General features: G+C 42.1%; 1 protein-coding gene across 2 annotated transcripts; it reads right to left on the minus strand.

The window, feature by feature from the left end:
• Positions 1–2,775: 2,775 nt before the first annotated feature.
• Positions 2,776–20,832, minus strand: znf652 (zinc finger protein 652). 2 transcript variants are annotated; one of them, XM_080723801.1, is made up of 6 exons: positions 20,737–20,832; positions 13,895–15,395; positions 12,250–12,397; positions 10,909–11,024; positions 9,391–9,535; positions 2,776–7,471 (listed from the first exon to the last, which is right to left on the minus strand). In XM_080723801.1, the coding sequence occupies exons 2-6, from the start codon at positions 14,900–14,902 to the stop codon at positions 6,849–6,851; spliced, it is 2,040 nt and encodes a 679-aa protein (XP_080579927.1). In that variant the 5' UTR covers positions 14,903–15,395; positions 20,737–20,832; the 3' UTR covers positions 2,776–6,848. The 2 variants fall into 2 exon arrangements, with proteins under 2 accessions (XP_080579927.1, XP_080579928.1); XM_080723802.1 differs by lacking the exon at positions 20,737–20,832 and adding an exon at positions 20,542–20,648.
• Between the last annotated feature and the right edge of the window lie 330 nt (positions 20,833–21,162).

Genomic DNA, 21,162 nt, shown 5'->3' on the forward strand with positions numbered 1-21,162 from the left:
CTGCTTGCAGACCTCCTCCCTCTTCACCACAGGGCTTAATGACTAACAGCTGGGATGGAGGACTATTTTCGAAACCCAAATGAGAATATATATGTACAGACTGTGCGTTATTATCTCCTCTCCTCCACGTGTGAAGAGAGCCTGCCTGCTGAGTACCTGACCACCCACTCACCAGCGGTGACTCACTCAACACTTTCTATCCCAATCAGTGTCCTCTGCCCCCATCTCAGCATCGAATTAAGCCATCTTCATGTGATGGAGCATGAAGTACCTGAGCTTGTAGATTGGCCTTTTTTTTCGTGCCACACCGTCATATGACGCATTATAATGTCATGTCAAAGGCTATGCTTATAATAGATATACGAAAATGTACTGAATTGGAAGGTTTCAACACTTTCAGAGTTTAGGTTATGTAATGTGAACGAGTGACATTAATCATACATTGTTGTGCAAAGATTAGATAGTATATGTAAGCGACTTGATATATTTTACATCCTTTTACAGAGGCAAAATGCAATCAAGTGCAACATATCATCTCACAAACCAAAAGTGAAGTTTAATTTGCATAGTTGCTCACCTGACGGCAACAGAAACTAGAATTAAACTTCAACTTCAATAAAGGTAAATTATTACGACAGAGGATGACTAATATAAAAGGTAATCTTACCTAACTGATGAGTCTTTGCACTTGACCAAACTGCCAGTTTAGAGGATTATTGCGACCGTAAGGTCGCAGTTTAGTATGAAAACCTCCACCGGCCGTCCGTCGGTCACACGTGCGGTCGACCGCACGTCACACGTGCGGTCGACGTGTGATGAGGTCACGATGAGTCATCTATGCCCAAATATAGATTTCTAGGTCAGATGGCCCATAGAGTTTGTGATGTCAAACCTAGCAACCCAATATAAACAAACCTGATGTCAGACCTGAAGTATCCTTTTATACCCATATATGGAGATACAGAGATCTCCATATATGGGCATATTAGAAAGCCCATATATGGGCATATACGGATGACATCAGGGATATCCATATATGGGCATAAAAGGGACAAGGGCTTACAGTTAAGAGATCTCCATATATGGGCATATCAGAAAGCCCATATATGTTCATATACTGATGACATCAGGAATATCCATATATGGGCATAAAAGGGACAAGGACTTACAGTTAACTCATTTAGTGCCACCCCTTTCACCACTAGAGGGCGCCCAGTGGCCATAGAAAATCCCATAGAGATATGCTGGTATATGCAGAAGCCCTGCAGCCATGACTTGCCTGAACACTTTCCTTTGTGCATGTACAGGAAGAGGATGAAGTTAGCTTGAAGTTAGCTATTGGCTACCAAGCATTTTAGAAGCCTTATTTTCGTCAACTTAGCCATGATTAAACCTTGCACACCTCATGCATGGGAAAAAAACAGAGAAGAATGAGCTCTAAAAAATCCAATGCAATCCTGGATTGCATTGGAGTGGATTTGTGCAGTTTGTTCACAGCTTTCAAACAAAAAAATCCGATTGGAAATCCGTTCAGGCATTCTTGAGATAATCGCCATTATGTTTTACATGTTATGTAAACAAACATGGCTGCCCTGTATGTTAGATGGGGTTGTATGGGGGTGGAACATGCAAAATCGCGATTGAAATCATGTTCACCAGATTTGATGGGGTCCAAAAAAAAAAAAAAAAAAAAAATCAAAAGAATTTTTTTTAATTTTTTTTTTTTTTTTTTTTTAAAAGCCGAACTTGTTCGGGATCGGCACTCTGCGATACGATAATAAAGCCGAACTAGTTCGGGATTGGCACTCAATGAGTTAAGAGATCTCCATATATGGGCATAAAGGGACAAGGACTGTTACAGTAGATATAGAGATGTCCATATATGGGCATAAATGAACAAGGACTGACAAACACTGAGATCTCCATATAACCTATGGGAATATAAGGGACGAGGACTGTCAGCTTGTAGACCTATTTTCTAAATATTGTTGTACATTAAAAACTTGAAATGGGTCGTTCTGCATAGTACTTGGGATTTGTTGATGTAAATGTTCACATAGAGTGTAATAATTGGTAAAACAAACTTTTGGCCTATTTGTGGAGATAAGCGACCAACGGTCGCTTATCTCCCGATTAGGGAGTCTTACTGGTTTGGAAGGGCAGGCTTTTCCTATTTGCAATTCAATACTGTAGCGTTAATGTTACCATTTGTTTTTTGCCAAAATTAGATATTGCAAGGGCTATGAGAGTTCAATTGATGAAATAACCCCAGCAGATTTGAAGGGAAAAAAGGCATGAAAATATTAAGTTCCATCCTCGGGCACTCTCGAGCTGGGGTGGTTTGGCTGGGAAAAAATAAAAACTTGTTTAACTCCTGGAAAATGTTTCCAGAAGGCAAAAATAAAGCAAGGAAAACAGGTCAGAGCTGCTGTCTGTGCTAACAAGTTGTGGTAAAATGCACACAAAGTCAACTGAATGGCTTGAGGAAATGTCACATAAACACAAATCAAGTGAATCCAAGTGATCAGCAAGGCCAAGTGAAACACTAAGTGAATTAAATCTATACACAGTACAACAACAGCCAGCTAGGATTACAGCTGGACATGGCCTTTGGGGAGAGCTTGTTGTTGAAGGCAGAACACACAATGTGCACAATATCGTATTCTCACTCTTTCAACACAGTATACAATTATTAAGTCAAAAAGTCAAAAAACACGAAATGTGATAATCATGGCTACTTGTTTTTACTTCTCAAAGTTAGCAGAGTCAGTTAAATGTACATTATCAAAAAAAGGCCCAACATTTCCACTTCTCCTCAACCTCCAGACATACAAAAAAAGGACAACCCAGGACAGTATAAAGCTGCACATTTTTGTACCAGATACTCACAATAATAAAATATGCAATGCTACATTAAGTGGTTAAAAATACAAAGGGGAAAGTATATTGATTTTTTTTTAAACATCTTTAAAGAATATACAATGTTATTTTCTCTCAACTAGCCAAGATTTTTAGTAGAAAGTGCATTCTATACAACAAAGAAAAGAGGAGGAGAATCATACAGCCAATTGGAACATAAACAAGCACAAGACAAGAGGAAACTCGATAAGAGAATCCCAACAAACAGAAGGCTGCACACACTCATATCCTCAGTATTGATTTAACTCTGGCAGTTCAATTAAATGTCACAGTTAAATGAACACTCAGGATTTTACTTATGAATTTCAGATGAAGCTGGGAGGGACTAGTGTAAAACCACCAAAGCAGCAGGACTGCCACACTATGGAGGCATGTCCATATTAGAGTGAAAGTAAAATTAACTGATCAGATATTCAAAAATAGCTGATCCAATCTCCTAAAAGTCAAACATTTTCATCAACGAACATGCCCGAAATAGGGTTCATGTGGTCACAAAAACAAAAAAACAAAAAAAAAAACGAATTGTCCTTCGTTTGCCACGGTCCCTTCCAAACTATACACTTCCAATCTGATTCTCCTCCTTTTCCCTTTGCCTAAAAACATCCGCTCACCAAATTTATCACCACCACCGCTGTCTCCAACAATGCAGCCAAAAACATCACTCTCTGCTTCCACAATGCATTGTCAGTCCCTCCCTTCCCTGCGCCTCACTCACGCAGCAGTAAAGTGCAGAGGATACACACAAATGAAGTCTTTAAAACAAAAAACAATACAAGAGACAAAGATCCATACTGCAAAAGAGGCCGAAGCACAGCAGTGAACCAGGACAGGGGACATTTTGATAAGCAAACACTGTGGCATTACGTTCCACAGAAATGGCAGGATACTTGCAGGTCTATAAACCAGGAGGGACACATAGCTTATCAAGTTTGAACCACTCTAAAAGGACTAAATGCCAGCAAGGCAGTAGATGGGTCATGCTGAATTTAATGCTATTGGTCATTTCTGGTATCCCTAACATACACAAATATTGGGGTAAGTTGTGTAAAAGCAGCGCACAAGAGCACCGGGGAGTCAGCCAGACAGACCGACATACACACACGCACACACACACACACACACACGTGCACAGAGATAGACAGACACACAGACAGACACACACATACACACACAGGAACAAAGCTTATTGTTGTTCCTAAACACTAATCTCTTAACAGCCGCTCCCATCAAGAAACTCAAACCATTCCAAATACTCAAGAGGCCTTTTCTACCATTTCCTCTCATTTTGAACACATAACATTCACACAATTGGGACAGTTAATAAAATGTAATGTCTTGTGATGATTTGAGTATGCTATCTATACAAGAAATGTAAGTGTATTAGAAACAATATACGAATTGCCTTTTAATCTCTAACATTTCCTATCATGTGCTAACCACAGTTTATCTACACTAGAGATGAGAACCATTCATTAGTTTGAAACTGGGGAGAGCATATTTTCTGAGTGTCATGTGCTAACCACAGTATATCTACACTAGAGAAGAGAACCATTCAATAGTTTGAAACTGAGGAGAGCAGATTTTCGGAGAATCTTTTCTATAAAACATCGATAAACAGCATCAAGCCTTTGCCATCATTCCAGATAGGAAACATTCAATAGGTTTTTTTGACACATATTTGCCTGTGTGTAAGAAACTATGTCAACGGGTGTGTACTGTAAGTAAAAAAAAAAAAAGAAAAAAAAAAAAAAAAAACTAAAAGATTAAATAAAAAAGAAAGCCCCACACCACCAAACGGTGGAACATAGGTTGATCAGACTACTGTATGCATATTAATTAGTTAAGAACTGTGATGATAAAGGTCCCAGGTCTGTGTACTGTATCATGTCAAATGACCTTAAACCCGTATCATTTGGACAGCAGCCAAGGGAAGCAAGGTAGAGGAGAGAGATACGCACAATTTATACTTTGTTGTACAAATGTTGTGCCTGAAAATTGCTGATCTACAAGCTCACAACGCGTTGTATGTCAGTGTTAATTTTCATTGCCTTTCAGCTTTTTCATGGGCTCACATCTTCTAAATGTAGGTTCACCTCACCGAGGGATCTGTTAATTTGTCAAGTATCCTTTGGTTTTGGTGAGTTGATGTTCAACAGTTACTCAGTTTTGAGTAACTGTGTGTCTTAGAAAATGTTCATATGATATGGGCCAATATGTAATTAAGTGTACTAGAATGAATGACATTATACAATTATTTCTACTATGCACTCTTGAAAAGCAACACTGCTGAATGCTGATGAGTTTGTTAAAATACCTTGCATTGGGTACTTTGCTGAGATTCCAAATCCACATTTGGCAATAATTCCTACTACGCAAAACTCATCGATCCCTTTCATCTCTCCTGTTCTTATTGTAACATTGTGCATTTGCAACGCATTGTGGGCTTTTAAATGGCTACTTTTGGGCGCAACACCATTGTACAAGCATAAATTGGGCATGAGAGAAGAGATATCCAAGTGGGGCCATATGTGTGACCCCTCACAGTGGCAGTATTTGAGTCACCTGTTATCTAAAAAAGCAACAGTACTGAAAGCCGAGGTTTGAGAGGCTTGAGTGAGAAAATGTGAGAGGGGGCCTGGGGCTAATTAAGGATCACTAGCTCTATTCTTTTGTTCATAAAATATGTCCATCCAGGTGACCTCAAAATGTAGACTTTACCATGTTATACTTCTGTATCATGACACAATACACATATAATTATATTAATTACACTGTGACTCTCGAATGGAAAAGCGAGTTAAGAACTATATGCAGTATTGGAATGGAAAGCACCATTACACAATCATATGAATCTCTGTACCAGACTCTGCCTGGTCCTAACTAACCCAGGTGTCCCATTTACCCCCCACCCATATGACCTATAGCACAGCGTCTTGTACTACTGCTGTTGACAATCTGAAGAAATAGCAGCCCCTGTGTCAAAGGACAGACAGAGGTTCTCGTTAAAAGCGGTTAGGACAATCATCGCACAGAACTGTGGGAATTTACACGCATAACACACTGAGCGAATGCTTGGACTTGCAACCATTACTCGTATTGATATACTAAGATTAAGGTCTGATGACCTTACTCACAGGTGTGAATGCGATGAAGGAGAAACTAAATGTTAAACATTCCCATCTTTTGCTAAAGGAATTCTACAAATTAATCTCTTCAGATTTCCTAAGAGTATGTTCTCATGAAAATGTTTTTAAAAACTGTAAAATAGATATATGTCAGTTAAGTGTGGTATCTAAAGTAGGCTTCTTGTTGTCCAACATATGTACTGAGGGTATATTAGTCTTTCACAAGCACCTAGGTGTTTACTTTGCATGTAATGTCCCTTGCCATGTTTGAGGGAGGCCATCCGAGTCTAGTGACCGTACAGTCTAAAGGAGGAAGTCTGTATGTTCATAATGATTGGGCCTCACTAATGCTCATTATGACAGGGCTTTTGTTTACTTACTCTGCATCTCATTGGTGGTCTATGGACAGTTCAGAAACATCCCTACCAATGACGTCATCGACAGGGATTCCAAACTAAAAGAAACTTCACCCCCTCTCTTCCTGGATATTTAGCATGCTGAAATGTAATTACTTCTTGCATTAATAAAAAGAAAGAAAGTTTGAAATCTTGTTTCAAAAGTCAAAACTTGCCTACCGACGATGATGCCACTGGTAGGCAGGTTTCGGAACAGTCCACAGCCTTCCTTTGACACACAGAGCGAGTGGAAAATGTGAGATATTATAGAGGGTAATAGTGAGGACCAACTGTAAGATTCCGTTGAAAATGGTTGAAGTGCTCCTTTAAGGGAAACTGAGGCAGGGCCAGGTATTTAAGAAGAACGAGGTGTGGTCCGGTGTGTGGGCTTGCAGGCCGGGAACATAGTTCAGTGGTGTTGGGAGGCTCCCGGGCCTTTGTCAGGGGGGGACATGTGGTGCATGTAACTGCCGTCTTCGTGACCGCAGTGGTTGAGGGGCTCGCTCTTGAAAAGTGCGGGGGGTGGGGGCAAGTGGGAGACGGGGGGCACGGACAGGTGGTGGTGGGGGTGAGGCGGGGCGTGCTGCTGCTGTGTGTTCGGGAGGTGCTGCTGGGCCGTGGCAGGGTGCGTGTGGTGCTGGGAAGGGGTCGAGTGGAGATGCAGGTGGGAGAAGGTGTGTCCCATGGGGCCTCGATGAGGCACAGCACCTCCTGACGGACTGAGGCCCATTGGAGCAGAGGCGGTGGCCGGGGCGGCCGCGGCCGAGGGGCCTGGGCCGGAGGACGAGGAGGGGAAGGAGTTGGTGAAGAGCCGGAGAGGCACAGGAGGGCCACTGGTCTGTATGACCACAGGGCTGGTGACCCGGAAGCACTTCTCCTTGTGGGCCTTGAGCATGTTGGAGAAGCGGAAGCGCTGGCCGCAGACCTCGCACGGGTACGGCTTCTCTCCTGTGTGCGTCCGACGATGGCGCTTCATGTTGGGCCGGCTGGTGAAGCTCTTCCCGCAGATCTCACAAATGAAAGGCTTCTCACCTGCAGGGTTTCAGGAAACGGGAGACGGATAAGAGAGAGAGAGAGAGATCGGGGGACAGCAGAGATTTAACACAAAACATCCCAGTGAGGGAGGAAACAAAAGTGATTGTGTTGCCTTGCAATCGACTTCTTTTAGAGTTCAAACTAATTAAATAACTCTGTGTTAAGGTATAATAAATATAGTCTAACCATTAGATCCTATGATTCTCATATTTGAAAATGTAATGCTAACAATCTGTAAAAACCTTGGGAAATGATGTGGATCTCTGGATCCACATACTGTAGAAACAGCAAGGCTCCAGTGTGGAGCTCAGGCTTCATGTGACCAGCATGTGACAGTCATTTTACTATGACATATCTATGATGTATGACTCCAACTTTGGATAATGTTTCAGCGCAATCACAGCCACATTTACTGTATATCGGTCCAGCAGTTTGCCAAGATTAGCTTCAGACAGTCAGATGGACAGATGATGAGCCACTAAGGGAGTATTTCCCCCACAAATCTTTCTATCATCTTTCAATCACCCCACAAAGCCTTGAATCTTTTGGAGATTATTTTGTTTTTGATGACCAGTGGAGACTCAATTGCAGTAGGAGACTCAAGTAGAATTGCAGGCTGTCACTAAATGCACTTGTTTAAGGACACCTGATACCCTCCCGATGAAAGGGCTTCAGTTTACCCATTTGATAGAGAAGGCCACTTCTTGCTAGCCTCCCTGGGAAGTATCTCACTCAAATTGGAAACAAACAGAAGGTAGTAGATCCCCCTCCTGCCCTTCCAGAACTAAAATCCCTTTGGATCTACATAATTCACATGGATGCCAGCCACATGGATGCCATATTTTCCTATTCAGAACGTTTGAATTCAGCCAAAAAGCAGCACGTTTGCATAGGCCTACGGGGAGGAAATTAATCCCCCAAAATGTTTAAAATGCTAATGGGTTGCCATCAACCCACCCACTTGCAGGAACGCCGTCTTTCATATTCTCTGTGGAAAGGAGATGTGAAAGTGAGCAATGGTGCTCCACTGGAAAACCACTCTCATTAACGCCCCTCTATGGAGTCCTTCAATGTGTCATTGTGCCTGCAACCACCCACACCACCATCCCATGCCTCTGATGCGCTCTCCAAATGCCTCTTTCTGGGCTGTGTGTTAGGTAAGGTGCGAAACTCTTCCAAACGGACAGGGAATATAAAAAGGTGTTGATATGGCTGCCTTCTGTGAGGGTTTGACGTGTTCACAAAACTCAAAACAGCTTGAAAAAGCTCAGAAAGGCTAGAGGAACTATGGGAGTTATGTTCATGTTCGTGTGTGTGGGCATATGTGATGCCTATTACAGAGCATCACTTGGGTGTGTCCCCCCATGGCTGAAGGCTAAATTGGTCGGTAGCAGCAGCGAGAGGAGAGGGTACAGTAATTACACCTCACAAATAGAAGGGTCCACCCACGCCAGGCACGGCCAGAAAAACGAACTGAAGGAGGTGCATGCGGCGCACTCAGTTCAGCTTTGGAAATAGAACAGGCCATGGGGAAAGAAAACCTGAGGGATGTAATAAAGCATGTGTCCGGGTAGTCATTAAAAGCCGCAATATATGTGAGGCTCCTCTTTGATGAGATACCTCCCTTTCATTATATAAAAAAAAGACTGGGTGAAGTCTCTGTGCTCCTACCACTGCAGCAGTCGACTAGTGGACGCCCTGTTTCTTTCCTTTTTTAGATGGGTGCACAGAGACTGGCTGACTGAGAGAGTGACATTGTTTGGTAATTCCGTAAACTCTTGCAGACAAATCCCAAAAAGCAACGTTTGACAGTGGGAGGCTTTCGATATGAAAGGGCCTAAAATCTGCCAGTTGAATGTCTGTCCTTGTGAGTTTATGAGAGGAGTGGAAAAATATCAGGTCTCACTGCGGCTCACCTGTGTGTGTTTTCATGTGCTCGTCAAAGTACTGCTTCATGTTGAAGTCCTTGCCGCACCACTGGCACATGAACTGCTTGTGTCCGATGTGAATGCTCATGTGTGAGCGCAGCTGGTACTTGTACTGGAACCGCTCGTCACAGTTCTATAACAAAAGAGATCCAGATAACACCAAAACGTTGAGGACAACACCATGGTTATAAAAATATAACCACGCACCCAGCAACTCTTTATTTTTCTTCTTCCTTGCCAGTGCTTCCATTCTTTATTAAGTCTTTGTTATGGTTTAATAATGCTTCTACAGGTTGAGGAACCGTCCGAAACCAAAGACTTTTACTCTTGTGTGATCGTATTTAAGATGTAACAATAAAAATATTCAATCTTAGAGCAGACCCAGACCCGTTTGGCTTTGACCTTCCATTCCAGTAGCCGGCTCGGGTACTCATTTGAGAATGGACCTTATGCTTGCATTACTTTAATTACAACTTAAAAGAGCTACGGAGGAAAGACAGAGGGAACTATAGAATCAGATACCCCTTAACAGGCAAGCAGTCTGATACAGTCGAATCCCTTACAGTGTACAACCACAGAAACATACATCAGGGAGTTGTCGGCCACTCATGTTCTCTACCCAGTACCCATTCATGTGGTTCAACCACATTAATTGAAGGCCTTGGGTGGGTGAAACATCCTCTATATGTTAAAGGCTTCCGCAGAACTGAAGTGTTTGGACAGCCAGTATATTATTAACCATTTTGAGCAGAAAAATTAAAAAACAGACTTGGAAAACATTCATCCTCCTCAACATAGTCAAACGCATCCAGAACTCAGGCTGGTTAGAGTCCAATGGCAAGAAATGTCCATTTCATTTATCCAAAGTCCCAGTGAATTGGAACACCATTTGTGTATTCATGGTCTAGTAATGTTTGACCTGGGAACAGACTTCGGAGCACACATCTGTCTCTGAATACATAACAGTACAATGAAACATTATGCAAGGGACACTGTACATACGAAAGACTATTTTAGGAGCGGTTACAAACCGCACAGTACAAGTGTCCCCTCTTGCTGCTCTTTTTCAAGCATGAATCTCCTTTTGTAACAAATGCACATTCAAACAGACTGCAAGGATCCGCCAGGTTTGAGTACTGAGTTCAATGCCAACAGGTTCATTTAACAGGGTGAGGGTGTTGTCCATTTGTGCACGCACGCACGCATGCACGCACATTCTGTACATTGCATGCAGTCCATCAATCCAGTTAAACAGGAAGAAACACAAGGCTGGGCAAATGTTAAAATGTTTGTGCATTATGTGAGTGTATGTATTAGTAATTATATGGATAGTTTGCCTGAAATCTGCATAGTAATTCCTTTATATCCAGAGTAGACTAGACACACACTCAATCTTCAAAGTAATTTTAATACAGCAACTACTTAGATAATTCTGACAGCAGCTGTGCAACATGGAAGAGGGAGACGGTGAGAGGGAGAGAAAGAGAGATACATTGTGATTCTCACCTCACAACGAAAGGGCTTTTCCCCAGAGTGCTGGAGTGAGTGGACCTTTAACGACATACTGCGTTTAAAGGACTTCCCGCATGTCTCACATGTAAAAGGCATGTCCTTGGTGTGAGCTAGAGAAGGGGTTAGAAGGGGGTGGGGGTTGAAAGGAGAGAGGACAAAGACAACATATTCAGCCCTGGTTATAGAAGAACTTTATCCAATTCCAGACAATTTATCCAAATTAAGACACTAGTATCTAGCTAGTCCCCGTGTTGATTACCGGGCCAGTTGGACCATTTGTGCATGTCACTCCCCAACTCTATCATTTCCAGTCTGTCTACACTGTACCATCAATAAAAGTAAAACATATTTAATAATAATAACATAAACCCTTGATGCTGCTGAAAAGAGCTGAATGAAGTGTCCAAAATTGGATAGGACTTTTGCCATCTCCAAACTATGTGCAGGTATGAAGATCAAGAAAATGAAGATGAATTCTAATAAGCATAAAGTTTAATAACCCAATATCCCCATACGGATAGTCTAATGGAAGTTTATTTCTCATCCACTGTGGGTAATTTTCATTCTCAGTGTGAGAAAGATGTGTAAAAATATTAGAGATAAACCAGTCTCAAAACACAGCAGTGCAAGGCATATTAAGACAATGATAATATCACACCAATTCCTGGTTCAGACCAGAGATTCACAAAGAGACAGAACCGTTTGCAGGGCAGCTGATGCCGGATGATTTACCATGGCCTCATGAGATTCCACTTGTCAAATCACAAGCAACAAGTTTCAGAACTTTCAGTTTCATAAATAATTAATATCGTCTCTCTTTTGCTCTCACAACTGTTAAACATATTCTGCAGGGACGCCTTTCCAAAATCTGAGCACTGAGGTCCCAACCAAAGGGCATCACAATCAGAAAAAACATGATATCTTATAGGGAAATACTGTCATGCGTGATCATTTTTGTTCCCATACTTCGGAGGGACGGGTGTGTCGGCTGTTTACTGTATATCACGTAGCCCGGAATAGAGCTAAATAAAACAGGAAAAGATGATGTGCTATCAGTTACTGGAGTTTGTGCGTAATGGAAGTAGGCTGACATGACGTGAAAAGAGTTGTTGCTGTGGAAACGGCGATCGGCCTCATCCGTCCAGTTTTAGAGAGTTGCAATTTCTGTTGCAAGTAGTTGCAAGTTTCAGCTTGGTTCTTCACGAATCTTTGGTCTGAACTAGGCTTACGGGCCCCTTTATGATCCTATTGGGCTGTGTGGATGAGGTTTAGCATAACGCTGTGCACTGCCCAGTGCCCACTGAGCACAGCAGGATAGAACTAGCCTCCACTTACCAACCATGTGCTTGCGGACATGAGCCATTGTGTAGAACTTCTTCTCACATATCTCACAAGAGAACTTCTTCTCAGCATAGCCGTGCACAATCTTAATGTGCTCGTGTAGCGACCACAGCTTTTTGAAAGATTTATTGCAAGAGACGCACTGAAGGAGACACAAAACACACACACACACGCACAAAATCAAGAAACAGGTAGCACCAGTTAGTAGATATGCTGTTTTATAAGCCTACAACAGGTTCACAAGACACCATGGCAGTAGATCAGGGATCTTCAACAGGTGGTCCGGGGCCCCTAGGGGGTCCTCAGAGTAATAACAGGGGGTTCTCCAAATCTTAGAAATAGAAACTTTTTCTTCTTTTCTATATTAACCAATTGAACCATAGCATCCATATTTGGAGAACTTTAGCCAAAAATAGCAGATCTACAAGCTCACAACGCCTCGCTGTGAGCTTGTAGATCGGCTATTTTTGAGCTTTGGTGTAGAGGGGAGAAAGAGCAGACCAAGTACAGAGTGAAAGGTCAAGTTTTTTTTAAGTATTGACGGTTCAAGTGGTTAAATATCTGAAAACACAAATTGACATGATTCCAAAATACACTTTTGACAGACCATATTATGGTCTGTCAAAAGATGAAACTATATGGAATCTATGAAAAGGTTGTGGGGGTCCCTGCTTCATCTCTCTCTCAACTAGGGGGTCCTTAGCCTGAAAACGTTGAAGACCCCTGCTGTAGATAGTTCCCATTTGACTCAGCTGTCTTATTATGCTCCGACTCCCTCTGCTGGCCAAATAGTTTTCTACATCTTCAACTCAGATAAATCCCCACATATCTTCAATCTTCAGACAGTAGACTAAATGGTTTATTTATTTACCAGGGACACATTAATTAACATGTCAGTTTTCACTGAAATCACCCAGGGATTTAATCTGGTTAATTATTTGTGTAACCATTTTGTAGTAATTACAGACGCGAAAGGAACACAATAGTGGTTATTTCACGATTTCCACTACGTGTTTGAGAGGTATTCAAGAACAATAGTGTAAATACATTTTTTCATGTCAGGGATAATACATTGGCAAATCCTCTACTTAATTTCCTATGCTGGATCAATAAAGGTCTATCTATCTGTCTACTACTTCCTCTTGATTTCTTCATGTTTAAAATGTTTTTAAATATTTATCAAAATAATGGAAGTAAATGGGACTCTGATTAGTTATTATTAAGCCATAGGCAACTGACGTCATATGAGCGATGTTTCAGGCTGGCCAAGATCCACATTGGAGCCACACCGTTCTTGATTAGATTTTTGAGCAATGCAAACCGCTCCTACATTTCACTGACAAAAGAAATTGCCAAAAATATTTAGGAAAATAAATTTAGTATGGATCTCCATGTATGATGTTCCGTGCTCGTACACGCAAAGTAGCTGACGTCACAGACAGAACGGCCCATATAAGGAGATATGCACGTGTGTCGTATTTGCACCGCTCACTTCACACTGGTGCAATCTTTTACTTATTTATTTTGTTCACCATGAAATGTGTGCCGTTGTATTGTATAAATCAAGGAACTTTGCATTATTATGGTCATGTTTTCTCTTCAAAGATTGATACATCACAAACAACATGCAAAATCTTACCAGGATGTTCTTCTCACAGTCAGTCTGCTGGTGCAAGGCCAGCTCACTCTCCAGGACAAACTTCTTGCCACACTTGTCACAGATCTGCATGCGCCTGTGTGTGACGTTCATGTGCTTCTCCAGGTACCAGCGTGTGTTGAACACACGGGGGCACTTCTCGCACACCAGCACCTCCCTCTCCTCGCCGCCCTCCTTCCCCGCCGCGGCGGAGCCAGCAGAAGAGGCAGTGGCCCTGGCCGGCCGCCGCTTCCTCTTGGGCTGCGGGCCGCGCTTCCGCCTGCCTCTGGTGGTCATGCCGGTGGCAGGCGTGCTCAGGGACGTTCGCAGGCTCTTCCTCCGCGGCCTCACTGCAGTGCTGCTAGCTGCACGACGCGCCCTCTTAGATCTCGTTCTTCGACTTTCAATTTCCTCCTCCTCCTCATCCTCATCTTCGTCGTCGTCAGGACTCTCCTCCTCTTCATCCTCTTCATCCTCGTCATCACTCAAGGGTGAGCCATCTGCTGGTGGTCCCGCCTTGTTGTCCCCTTTGGATACATGAAGGGTCTGATTGTTCAAGTTGACCTCGACGATGATCTGCTCACGCTTGAAGCCCTCCTGCTCCTCCTCGCCGTCCTCATCGTCACCCTCTTCCTCCTCCTCTTCTTCGTCCTCCTCAGAGTCCTCAGGGGTTCCCCCGTTCCCGGCCTGGGACCCCTGCGCCCCAACCTCCAGCTTTGCACCTCCCTCTCTGTAATACTGCTGCTGCTGCTGCAGGGTCACATGCTGGGTAGGTAAGTGGCTAAGGGTCTGGTCTCCCATGATGGTCTTGGTCGCTGTTTTATTGTCCACCAGCACAGAGCAAGGCTTACATTCACCTTCACGCTTATACAGCGTTCCTGGCAGGTCCAGATCTTGGTTAGGGGAGTGAAAGTAGGATTGGGACACCTGTGTCCTGCGGCCTTCCTCCTGGGACATACCGCCAAGGCTAGGGACAGACACCTCTTCCTTGAGGCTCTGGCAGGATGTCATGAAGACAAAGGGTGACCAGAGGGGAGATGACAGCAGGCAGGGGACGAGAAATAACGCACCTTTGCCTTGCCAAGACTCACCTAGTCTATGAGGAGGGGTAGGGGGGACAACACCAGTCCCCCACCCCTCCCACTACTGGAGAGAAAGGAAGGAGAGGATGAGGGCAAGATAAGTTCAACTAGACTCAAAAAGGGCATCCATGTTTTCCATGGTGGGTAAGAAAGCTGGAAAGACATGCAGCTTGTAGCAGATCTTTTCCCATAGGTCTAAGAATCAGACTTTAGAATCTGAGTTTTTGTTTCTCCGATAAAGAACATCTGAAGCTCCACTTATTTTCTGATGGTCTTGCAGATTTGACGTCTTCAGGTGGTTGATGTGCAGAATGCCCGTCTCTTTATACCGCAGAGCAGAGCAGGTAAAGATGGGCTTTAATGCCAGACGCTGAGCTGCAACAAGGATGTCTGTCTTGTTTCAGGAGCCATTTAAGTGTGACCTAGGAAATAAGGTAGAACAAATGAGACACAGGGAGATAAGTTAGAATGGTTTTCCGTTCTACGTAAGAGGCTGTCTCTGAAATCTGAACTGAAACTACAGTCAATTTAAAATGTGCAAACCAAGATTCAGCACTACAAACCGAGATTCAGCACTACACTTCACCGCAAGAGTTTCAGTGTCGTGTGTGAGTCATAACCACAGGCAAGTGTATGAGGGGAAGCTTCCTGATTATCTATTGGGGCACGTAACACCTGAGTGTAAAATGTAATGCAGAGATTGTCTGGCAACTACATTAAACACAATCATTATATTTATACGCAATCTTCAATCAAGATTCTTTGGATGTTGGTTTGATTAGTGTAAGACCAGAACATTGTTGATTAAGTTAGGAAGTTGAAATTAGCCAATTCTACAATTACAATTCAGCAGCTCTAAAAGAATAACAGTACTGTATATGCATTTGTACATGGTTTGTTGAATTCTCTTGTACACCTGTCATCAATAACTGAATACACAGATGAGCAGAAGACTAAAGACTTAAAGAGCAGATTCAAACTATGTTGTACGAAGGCAGAACAAAAATATTTAGATGTTAACTTATGACCAGCTAGGCAAACAGATCAATTCAGACTAGTACAACACCCAGTCACAAGCAATATACTGGTAAACTTGATGCTGGCACGTTTGTCACCTTTAGCATTCCTTGTAGTGTGCAGTGTAGTGTCCATACAGTGACAATAAACATCTTATCTTATAACCATATGTTTTTGGAAGGAGCATGTATTCACAAATTAACGTCATTCAGAACTTCTGATGGGTGGTCTGGTCTCAGAACTTTTTATCAGAACTCCTACGCACCCAGATGTCCTGTCTCTGGCTGGTAAAATAGGTTGTAAAATACTGTATTTAATATTCAGAGCCATTGTGGTTTGTAGTTTCAAACACTCATGTATCACATATGTAGAATAATTGACCACATTAAATATGAATTACAGAGAATACATAATTGTTAATACTTAATAAAAAAATAACGTGAGCTCTGAGCCGTTTGATCAAATGTATATGTGACAATACAACAGTTTAAACAAATTACTTAAAGATTTCTGCATATTTGTTAGATGTGTATTATTACCTCACAAGCACACACACATTTTCACTGTAACAGAACGGCGGAAGGTAACCACAGTTATGGAGAAATCATCGCAAGAACCATTACAGGAAATTGCATATACATTATCCAATGAGCAATGTGAGCAGATATCTACACAATAAAATAGAGTAGGCTAATTAAATAGATGTCCAATACTATACATTGTTTATTTATTCACCACATTCATAGCTGAGCACAGAATACAAATTTGGTATGCATTAATAAATCAAATTTTTGTGATCATCTTGTTTCTGATGATATTGTAAAAATGTATTCATGCAACAAATAATCTGCACCTGGATACTGCTCTATGACTGTGTCCTATGTGACAGTTGGTTGACCCCAAAACCACGAGCAGCCAAAATACTATGCGTACACTAGGGCGGTTTCTGTATTTGCAACCACTCCGAGGAGCACAAACACATTTCCTTTATCAAAGACAACAAACATCCTCTCGTGTCAAGACAGACACATGGCTTCACTTTGCATCGATCTATTCTCTCCAAGCTAAAAAAGACTAACAGATATAAGCTAAAAATGGTTCAATGATTCAAAATGATTTCCATTCGTCCCAATTCCCAACCACTAACATTCCTCTTATAAAATATAATGAAGGTAGATAAAAAAAAAAGAACAATGAGCAAGAAACAGAAATCAAGCAAGCTGACACATTGGATGTTAGCCAGATTTTAATCCCCAGTCTTCAGTATATCAGTATATCTTGCCAAGTCCCAAAGACAGTCCAACTCTAAATCAGTTTAGTTTCAATTCTTAGCATGCAACAACATAACGCAACAAGGTAAGCCAAGTGAGTCTTCCTCTACAAGTCCCAAACTACCGATAGTTACTCCTCAAGTCCTTTGATCTTGTTGGAAGGCAGTAAACAAGAATGAAAGACAGGCATTAATAACATAAATGACATCCACACGGTATCCGTTAAGCTAAAGTCAAAAGATGCATGGATCATATCGAATCTGACAAACTCGCATTGCATGCAGTGCTGTGGTTAAACGATTTCTAATTTGTTCTATACAAAGTACTCTCATGCCGAGATGCACCTGTCTTCCTGTGCATGTTCACTCTGATCCTTTCCAGGAACTGGACAGCAGCTCTGAGAGCATTAAGACCAAGGGGGAGGGCAAACTGTGTACTGACAGAGCAAATCAACTCACATGGCTGCTTGAGACACAATAGTATGAGAAACTATAACAGCCAAAACCTTGCCGCTTCTGCCATGCAAATCGCCTATGAACAAACACGAAAATCCTGTGTGTGTTCCATTCTTACTTTGTGATTCAAAAATACAGGGTTTTGCAGTTTCAAAAGTAGTAAAATTACAAAACAAGAAGGAAACGAGAACATAAATTCAGAAGTAAGAATCCATATACACCAAGTGCATGGTCAAAATAGTAAACAAAGGCAGTTAAGACAGCAGGTATATGGAATTATCATCTCTTGTTCAAGAGAGAGACATTTAGCAAGAACTATCTAGGTTTGTGCAGATATCCCATGTACTACAGCAATGGATTGTATACATACATTAAGTGACATTGCCTGCGTGACGACCTGTGTGGCCAAGGCTGACATGGTGTCACGTCTCAGCACTTATTTAACAGCCCGATTCACGGTTGGACAGCTTACTGTACATACGCTCTCGAATCGTCTCGATAGTCTATCTGACTCTGTACATGATGATACAGGCCTAGATGCTTTCATGGATAAAAGAAGTATGCATGGGCATTGAGCAATGGGCATACGTCTTTTATCCATGAGAGCACCTAGGCTTAATGGTAATAGATTATAAATGATACTTTTGCCTACATTTATATTTATAAGCATTCATATTATGCCAACCGGTCAGTCCACGTTCAGATGGCCAGGCCAGAATATATATATTTTGGTTTATTCTTGAATCTTAGCTGTATCTTTTTTCTCCTAGCTGGATCTGTCCTTTGTTTCATGCCTACTGTCTGTTTATCTATCCATCCATCCATCCATCCATCCATCCAATTAAATACAATATTAATCCACTTTGTTACAGATTTCCCCACGTTAGTAAAACTGAAATGGATCAAGCGTGATACATTCAGTTAATTCACCGACAAACATTCACAACTGTCAAAACACACACGCAAAACAGTACACAAAACAGCACGGTTATGTAACCCAAATTTGGTAGAATCCTTGCACCCGCTGCTGCTTATCGTTGGCCGTGATGAGTCATGTCACAGTTTCATTCACAGTGAAAGAACTCTTTCGTTTGATGTGGAAAGCAGGGAGGCAACAGAGTTCTCAATATCGGTACTAATCAGCCTACGCAATTATATTGTCAGATCCTGAGGTCAAACATAGTTGAATGGTAATGACATTTGTAATTGGCCTTTTCAGTTTGGACTGCTTTTAGAGATGAATTTTACTACCAATGTAATAAGTTATAACAAATAACAAAACAGTCTAATTTCATAATAAATTAATCATCCTTGACCTTTTAACCCCATATACTTCACTGACTAGAGTCCCCTAGTAGGAGCCAACAGCTAACTCCTTCTACACCAAACCTCTTGGCCGAAAGTAGCTGATCTATAAGCTCACAATGCTTCGTGCTGCGATGCGGTGTGAGCTACATCAGTGGTTCTCAACCATTCCAGTCCATGACAGTTGGAATTGTAGGATTTGAGGCATTCGATTGTGTTTGACTCAGTTGTAGGCCTACAGGTAAATATTGTGAAATTGTTTGCCTCTGTCTTAAATTATTTGACAATTTGGCCAAAGTAGCCCAATCCAAATGCATTTTCTGTATCACATAAAGCTCAACAGATACTTGCATGGCAGAGAGGACAAGACTTTCCTAAAAAACTATAAAGACCAAAAGAAAGGACATGCTAAACACAAGTCTCAGTGGCTGACAGCACATTTGAAGTGTTCAAATGCACCACCTTTACCATGTACTATCATACACGCTGCTCCCTCTTGGTATAAACTTTAATAATGAGCTTTCCATTTCACAACTTGGGAGAGAGACGGAGAGTAACATGTGAGGGTTCACATTCCTGACTCCATCCAAACTCATAAGACCTTAACCAGCACATTGTGTGGTGCGCTGCAGGGGTGCTCCATGCCCGTGGAGGTATTTCACCCTACTGCCTCGAGCAGCCATCTTTTGGCTGCCTCTAGTACTGCCAACAAGTCTGAGGCATCACGGGGGAATCCAAAAACTACAATGTCAATTCTAATTGTCTTGCACATCAAATGGGTCCAGATACACTACAAAGAAATAGATGGAGGAGAGACTGAAGATTCATGCAGGTATTCAATTTGTTCACTACCAGACAGCTCATTCAAGGAAAAAGAAAATGGCAACATTCCAGAAAGAAACTAAAGCATATCCCTGGTGTAATGTGCTTGATCAAAGTTAGAACAAATAAACATGCAATATGGGAAGATATGTGAATAGAATACACATTTTCTTCTAACTAAAGCACTTGCATTAAGACAAATGAAAACAGACTGTAATGTCTGCGTAATTTGACTTCAAAGGCCAACCCTTTTGACCTGCCAATCTGAGAGTTTACTCTAGCGCAGTGTGCAGCAAAGAAACGGTTAAAACAAAAACAGGCAACATTAGACTAGTCTGAAGACCAGTAACATCCTGCAGGCCTGACCAACTTGGGCTAGTTAGCGCAGCTAGCAATACAACTACTAACTGCACACACATGACATGCTAACCTGGCTATACATACTGTACTGTCTTGAGGTGGTCATGAGACTTTGATTCATATGACATCAGACACCCTGTAAAAACTAAAATGTAACTGTGCACAGTGCACCATACCTTCAAAGGCAGTGTTAGCCGACTTGCATTAGCTTAACCAAAGCTAAACGACTTTCACTTTTTTTTCTTTTTTTTTTGGTACCCAAACCCGCCCAGATCACAGCTATAGCTAGCTTTTAGCTAACACTGATCTTTATGTAACATTCACAGCCAATGTTGCACCTTCATTTAGACTAGTGACGATCATCTGGCACACATGAAAGTAGATGGAAATACGATTTTCGTTAGCCGAGGTAGCTAGCTTGTCGTGCAAGATAACACAAAAAAAGCCCCGCTTTCCCCTAACAAAAACCAGACTGTGCTGTGCTGTGACAAACCCACTGAACTCAAGACTGTCTGTCACAAAGTCAATATTACCTTCAGCTCGCACGCAATTCACACCGACGCCACGACCCCCCAGGCCTCTGCGTGCACGTTTTTCGCATTGTCTCGCATGATCGTACAGGATTGTCATGTTGTGTGTAAATAAATAAAATTAGTTAACGTACAGTGTGTGTGTGTGTAGTGCTGCTGGTTGGCTTACCTTCAGCAGAGAGCAGCGCCCTCCCTCTTGCATGATGTGCAATCAGAGTTGCACAGATTCAGCGTTGCATTCTTTCTGCATCCACCTACTTCACATCAAGGACCACTATTAATTCGGCATTTATTTGTGCCACGGACCACACTTTGATAGAGATTCAGCCTCTCAAGTAGGCCTAGTGCAGCTGTTTAACAATCATTTAACTCTTGTCTTGAGAGGGCAAGGTTTCATTTTACACTCTCAAGAGTTAAAGATCTTTAAGG

Source organism: Nannobrachium achirus (assembly GCF_963921795.1).
Source record: "Nannobrachium achirus genome assembly, chromosome: 4".
Classification (NCBI taxonomy): domain Eukaryota; kingdom Metazoa; phylum Chordata; class Actinopteri; order Myctophiformes; family Myctophidae; genus Nannobrachium; species Nannobrachium achirus.